Source organism: Lolium perenne, chromosome 4, assembly GCF_019359855.2.
Source record: "Lolium perenne isolate Kyuss_39 chromosome 4, Kyuss_2.0, whole genome shotgun sequence".
NCBI lineage: Eukaryota > Viridiplantae > Streptophyta > Magnoliopsida > Poales > Poaceae > Lolium > Lolium perenne.
In genome coordinates, this window is record NC_067247.2 from 35477382 (window position 1) to 35484413 (window position 7032).

General features: G+C 50.3%; 2 protein-coding genes across 2 annotated transcripts; both read left to right on the plus strand.

Moving 5' to 3' along the window:
- Nucleotides 1-882: 882 nt before the first annotated feature.
- Nucleotides 883-1611, plus strand: LOC127319688 (protein LURP-one-related 15-like). The gene has a single exon (XM_051349656.2). The coding sequence runs from the start codon at nucleotides 1035-1037 to the stop codon at nucleotides 1545-1547; it is 513 nt and encodes a 170-aa protein (XP_051205616.1). The 5' UTR covers nucleotides 883-1034; the 3' UTR covers nucleotides 1548-1611.
- Nucleotides 1612-4941: 3330 nt separating this feature from the next.
- LOC139838904 (protein LURP-one-related 15-like) lies at nucleotides 4942-5568 on the plus strand. Its single transcript, XM_071828922.1, has one exon. It carries the CDS (start codon nucleotides 4942-4944, stop codon nucleotides 5566-5568), a length of 627 nt encoding a protein of 208 aa, XP_071685023.1.
- The last annotated feature ends 1464 nt before the right edge of the window (nucleotides 5569-7032 follow it).

Consider the following 7032-nt stretch of genomic DNA (forward strand, 5'->3'; position numbering starts at 1 on the left):
CGCACCACCAGTAATAGTGTGCCATTGGTAATTCCCTAGCAGTGGAGCACCTTGTAATAGTGCGCCACTGCTTTATAGCAGTGGAGCACCTCTAGCATGGTGCGCCACTAGTAGCAATCTTACGACTAGACCTTTTTCTAGTAGTGTATGGTTGGTTGCATTGTGAAATTGCATTCAGTACACATATATAAAGCATCAAAGTCTAGTTATACATCTCACTTAGGGAGTGTTGGTTGGTCAGGCATGTGGGCCCCACAATTAGGCGGGCTAACACTGTTATGCCACACCGCCTACAGCCAAATAATTCTGCACGCCATTGGTATTCTAGTTAAATACCAATGATATGCCATTTTTAAGGTTTCTTTCTACCTTTTTATGCCTATAAGCTATTTCGTACAAGTGTCTTGATATTTTAGGAATTCTTAAAAGTACATGCTGCAACCATGTTGCAGTCACATTAGAGAAATGTTGCATGCATGAGTTTGTGTTGGAAGAGTGCGACGTCCAAGGATCTTGATTATGTCAAATATAATCGGACGATCTTGAGGGGGTGGCAGCTTAGGTGACACCTAGCATTGGACATTTCAAATTAGTACACTTATTTTGGATCGGATGGATTACATATTTTTAGTACTGATTTCGCTATTGTAGTCCCATTGTGCATCGAAATTGTTTTGGGCCGCATTGTAGTCTGACTGCGTCACAAAGAAGTGCCTGAATCAAACACCTGGATTCTTCCGGGACAGAACCTTCTTGTACAACAAGGAAAGAATCATTGACAATACTTAGCTAATCCGGTGCTGTACGTACCTAATTACCATCGCAATCCTTGCGTTTACGCTGGAGCCTCTGTTTCTCTGTACTACGATCAGCGAGTCGATCAGCGGAGATGCCGTGGCCGCGGGACAAGTCGGCGGCGGTGGACGCGCGGTTCTACGCGCGGCACCCGACGACGTTCACGGTGACCAGATCGTACTACACCGCAAGCAAGAGGGCGCGGGTTCGACGTCACGGCCGGCGGCGGCTCTGCCACGATGCAGGTGGAGATCGCCCACTACGGCTACCAGCGCCTGCGCTCCCTCATCTTCCTCGAGGCCACCACGCGCCGCGCCGTGCTCACCGTCGAGGAGTCCCCGTCGGTGCTCCGGATGGGCCGGCGGTGGGAGGCGTTCCGGGCCCGCGGCACGGGCCAGGCGGACCTTCTCTTCGTCGCCGTGAACAAGACGCCGTTCCTCACGCTCAGCACGACCACGGTCCACGTGTTCCTCGACGGCAGCTCATCCGAAGAGCGGGCGCCCGACTTCGTAGTCCATGGAAGCTACCACCGCGACGCGATGACCGTCTCCGACTCCGGCGCCGCCGCCGTTGCACAGATCGGCAAGAAGAGCACCCTGTGGGGCGCGCTGGTGGGAGAGCACACGTACACCGTGAGAGTGAACCCGGGCATCGACCAGGCGTTCGTCCTGGCGCTCACCCTCATCCTCGACCAGATGCATAATGTAGATCATGATCCATACTATTACCACCATTCATATCGATATAGATGATACTAGCTAGGGCTCTGGATTATACCGCCGTTAAAAGAAATCGTGTTAAGCACTACGCACACATGTCGGATCCCAAGTATAGTAAATAGAAAGCTTGTACATCCATGTTTTCCTTTTTTATTATCTTCCTTTTTTGGCTGTGTGCCTAACCGTACACAGGGCGATGTCTCACAGCAGACAATCTGGCGTGGAGAGGCTGGCCTCGTAACACCGTCTGCCAGTTATGCTCCTGGATTGCACGCATCTTTTTGTGCACCGTTGTTTCACGTAGCAGGTTTGGCTCCGCCTCTGGGATTGGGCTCGAGCAGAGTTTCCAATCCTCTTTGATATTTTTCAAAGCGGAGGACTAGTGGCTAGCGGCAAGAAAGAGGGCTCCGAAAGAACTTCCCAGAGACTTTGACACCTTATGCATTTTGGTTAATTGGAGTCTTCGAAAAAAACGGAATGTCAGAATCTTCACTCCGGGAGATCGGTGGGGTGTGATCTAGCGTTTTAGCCCAGATTTTTTGTGTTTCACTGGGTGCTTTTGTGTCTGTGGAGCGTGCGTACCTTTTATACCCGTAAGGGCTTCTCTCTGTACACTCTGTCTATGTTGTGTATGCCTTGTACGCCTTTCTCTTTCTAATAAAATTGGGCCGAAGGCCCTTCTAAAAAGGAAAACTTACCTGTAGTGTTTTAGTCAATAGCAACACAAACACCACCATGATAATACCCGAAGTCCGAAACCGACGTCTCCAAGAAAAAAACAGTGCACAGGCGTCGTCATGGCCTGATCATAAATTTTAGATTTTCACTTGAAGCAAGTTCTCGCTCCCAAAATAATGCTTTTGACAAGGCCATTGGCTGTCACAACCGGTTAAGGTTAGATCTTTTATTTTCACCCTGATAGGTACAATTTTGAATTTCTTATGTGTTGACGCCGCCACTCGCATGCGCTGCTATGAAGCCCGAAATACCAAGAAAGTTCACCATCAACGCAAAGCCTCAAAACATCAGACAAGTCTTAAAAACAAACTCGGCTTCCACTATTCTCCGCCTCTAACTTCACCATGGAATCAAAAAGATGTGTCCCATGATTTCAATAGAGAGCAGAGCTTCGGGCTGCTCCCTCCTAAAACCAAATGATTCGGCTGCTTCCATCCAATCTAGTAATCTCCATGCATGAGTCGCCCAAGGGAGTTCACCGATGGAGTCTTCCGAAACTCGACACTCCGGCCAAATCAAGGAGAACAAGCATTCGTAGATCTTCATATTGACGCGAGAGGAACCCTAGGACCGCCACCTTATTCTTCGATGCGGATGAACGGGCCCCCACGCCGCCATCTGCCACCAAGCGATGGCGAAGGAGATTCAGAGCATCCGAAAATGGCAGACACAACAGTGAAATATGATTAATGCGGCGACCCAGCGCAGCACAACCATCCATCACCACCAGGGATGACAAGGCACGTGCAGCAATCATCTTCGAGCGGACTGCAGCGAAGAAGGCACCACCCTGCATATGTGTGTGCGTCGGCAACATTGTGTGATTTGGTTCTTTCTTGAACTATAATGATTTGTAAAACAAATTTACACAGTTCTGAAACTGATCCCGCTAATTCCAGATGAAGTCATTTGCTTGTTTAATATTGCTTTCTAGTATCAGGACAAATAGCCCGAGAAGCATGTAGAGTTTCATGGTAGTAGGAAGACTACCCAAATAATCAGTATCAGGTCAAATACAGAGAATATACTGCATCAGTTTGATACAGTACAGACCAGGAGAAAGCGCCCTTTATCGAAAAAAAAGTACAGACCAGGGGTGTAGCTCAGACTTGAAAACATTATTGAAGAAACTTTTATTTTACGGTGTTAAATTGGAAAACATAGACTAGAACAACCAAGGGCGGGATCAGGGACTCGCACGGCAGCACAGGCATCAAGTTCATGCTATCCGGCCTCCACCATTAAGATCTCAGTACGTTCCCTCTGAATTGCCTGCAATTCATTACATTTAATTTGATTGGAAAACATGGCTTCAAATTACGTCAATTAGGTCTTTCTTACCGTAAAGCCCAATTAGTGCTTCATAAGCTATCATGTGGTTGCAAATTCTTAGAAATTCTTTATCCTTAAAAACATCTTAGAACAAAGTGGCATTATCATCTGCTGCTTGACAGTTGAATATTAGGAAGTCTTAAGCCTCGTCCTTTCCTGTAATCTTGCTGAAGTGATGTTACTTGGTTAGTTAAATTCCTTATGCTACTGGTTCCTGTGATTGTGAAAGCAGATCTCTTTCTACAGCTCTATCTACAGATTGCATGACCTACTAGCTGAAGAGAATGCAGCAGCTTGCAGCAGGGGAAGATGGAGTGTAAGGCAAGAGCAGGGTGTCCGACGCGACGTTAGTGGGAGGCTGCCAACGCGTGGGCAGCAGGACGCCATCACCGTGAGGGCACAAGGGCACAAGCACGAGCCTGCTCCGACGATTCTGCTCCTCCGCGCTAGCTGCCGGAGCCGACGGCAGGGAGACCGGAGATGGTTCCCTTGGAGCAAGAGCCGGCGGCATCGAGATTGGTGGCGCTCACGTCCGGATCTGGAAGCAGGGTGGTGGTGCGCGCTCTCGGCCGGGAGATCGAGGACAAGTGGTAGGGGGATGGTCGTGCTCACGGCCAGGATCTGCCATCGATCGGGACTAGACTACTGCGATTTTGAGGTATCCAAGGAGATGAAGAGGAATCGAAGATTCTAGTCTAGCGGAGGGAGCAGCGAACGACAAGGGTATTGCGGAGGCATACGCCGGTGGTGGTGGCGGACGACCCGAATGGCCGGAGACAGACGCGTTCTTTGATTAGGGAAGAATTGTAATTCTAAGGGGATTTTTATAAAATGGTATTGTACAGCCCATCCGACAAGTTTTTCGTGATGGGGGAGTATTATTTTTAGAAAGTCAAACTTTGTTAAATTTAATTAAATTTTTACCAAAAAATCATTAACATATAAAATATAGAATTAATATCATTAGATAGATAATAAAATATATTTTTATATGATATCTGTAAAATATCATATCTATTGATAAATTCTTCTAAAATTTTGGTTGGAAAAGCTGGACTGTCACAACGCCGAACACAGCCATAAACCCGTGGCGACCGAGGCAAACCAAACACCTGAATTCTTGGACACTCTAATTATTTATCTTGTACAGCAAGAGAACAATCGTTGACTATGACACGAAACATGCATCTTCCTTTAATCCTTTCCAAGTCTAGGACCTTGACGAGGCCGCAATATATACGTAGTTATCTAGCCTGACAACGTACGCCGAGCCTCCTCGATCTAAATCTCGGCGCACGTTCCATCGGCTCCTCGTCACGCAAGCACAAGCAGCCAAGCAGGGAGGCCGTCCGCAAAGATGCCCTGGCCGTGGGAGAGCAAGGCGGCGGTGGACGAGCGGTTCTACGCGCAGAAGCCGACGGCGTTCACGGTGGCCAGAGCAGACAACTGGAGGGGCGCCGGATTCAACATCACCAGCTCCGAGGGCGGCGCCGCCGTGCTGCAGGTCCAGACGGATCACGTGGGCAACGGCAACCTACGCTCCCTCGTTGTGCTCGACGCCGCCTCGCACGACCCCTTGCTAGCCGTCGAAGAGTTCCGGTCCGGCGACGGCCTGAAGTGGTGGGAGGCCTTCAGGGGCCGTGGCACTAGCGGGAAGGACAGGCTCTTCGCCGCCATGGACAAGACGCAGTTCATGCAGATGGGAAACACGGTGCACATTTTCCTCGACGGCGACTCCTCCGGCGACCGGGTCCCCGACCTCGTCGTCAGTGGCAGCTACTCCCGGGGCACGATGACCGTCTCCCGTCGCGGTGGCGACGCCGACTTTGTTGCGCAGATCCGAAAGGAGACTAACTATACTGTCTGGATCAAACCGGGTGTTGATCAGACGTTCGTCCTCGCACTCACCGTGATCCTCGACCAGATGCATTGTCCTTATTTTGATACACCCTCGTGTAAGAATTCATGCCGACATGGTAGATAGATAAGTCATAAGGTGTAAACGAACTGCCAGCCTTAATGCTATAAAAGGCAGATTCGGAGCTTGTCCATAAAAGTCGAATATCGTGGACCTCGTGATTAGTTTCGTTCGATCAAAGAGTTCGTCGTGTTAAAAAGGAAAAGGATTCTAATCCTTGTTTTTTTTAGACGGAAGGTTCGAAATGAGCTCAGTTCTAAATTGCTTTGAATTAGTGAAGCCATCAACCGGCCAGGCCGGAGTTACAAACACACACAAGAAACGCAAATCAAAACCTAACAACAAATTAAAAGACAACACAAAGAACGCCAAGCGCCAGGTTGAGGGAGCCTTGTTTTCTGTTGCACTAGAGCGAGTACGTCCTAGTCCACGCCAACAAACTTCCCACGCATCGACACAACAGCTCAAGGGGGGCTCGACGGTAGGCCAACAGCCTAGCAGAACTTGAGGATCCAAAGGAGAGGGGGTCTTGCGGCGACGCCTTCAAGAAGGTGCATGGTGCACGAATGCGTCATCATCGTCGGTAGAAACCGAGGTCTTGCAAAGCTTTCACCCAGACCATGAACCACCACCCCCCGAACTTGGATTGGGTCTAGACCAGAAACACAACATCTTCCAATAGCATTGAGATAGGCACACCGGCCGAGACTACGACCAGCCACCGACCTAGCAAAGCCCCCCAAGGCACTAGGTGAGCCGTCAGCTACCGAAGCAAGGCCATGTATAAGCAGCCAGGCCGACGAGGTGAGAGGGCTGGGACACCAGCTAGAGCTCAAAGGATGATCCACAAGACACTACAAGAGAAGCTTGCCCGTAGCGAGGCCACCAAGATGAGCAGGTTGAGGCGGAGGGATGGAATCCATCAATTCGAACCGAGGGATCAACATCGGGACGCCTTCAACAAGGGAACGAAACCTGATAGGTGACACCGTCACTGGCAGTGGCAAGACCATGTGTAGCTTTCGCCTAGATCCCACGGGACTAAATTTGGTCGTTGTCACGATGACGTAGAGCGGACAGAACAGAATGCGCTACCGCGCGTAGAGCGCTTGTTGGCCGAACCCGGCCTGACCCGGATCCAAACGCCCTATGGCGCTGGGCCAGCAGCACCACGACGGCCGCACCAGACTAGTGTGCCAACACCTACACTAGTCACTAGTAGGAAAAGGGCCTATAATCCCGGTTCGTTAGGTCCTTTAGTCCCGGTTTTGCAACCGGGACTAAACATTCGGGATTAATGCCTCAACCCTTTAGTCCGGATTCAAATGTACAATGGACCAAAGGCCCCGCCACGCGGTGCGGCCAGGGGGCTCGTGGTGGAGGACCTTTGGTTCCGGTTCGTCATACGAATTGGGATTAGCTGGTGTTGCGGTCAGAAACCCACCGGCGAGCAACGACGGGCAACACAGGAGAGCCGGGAGCAACTTAGGGCTGCGGCTGGCCCTGGTCCCTCCGAGCGACGGCCCGCAA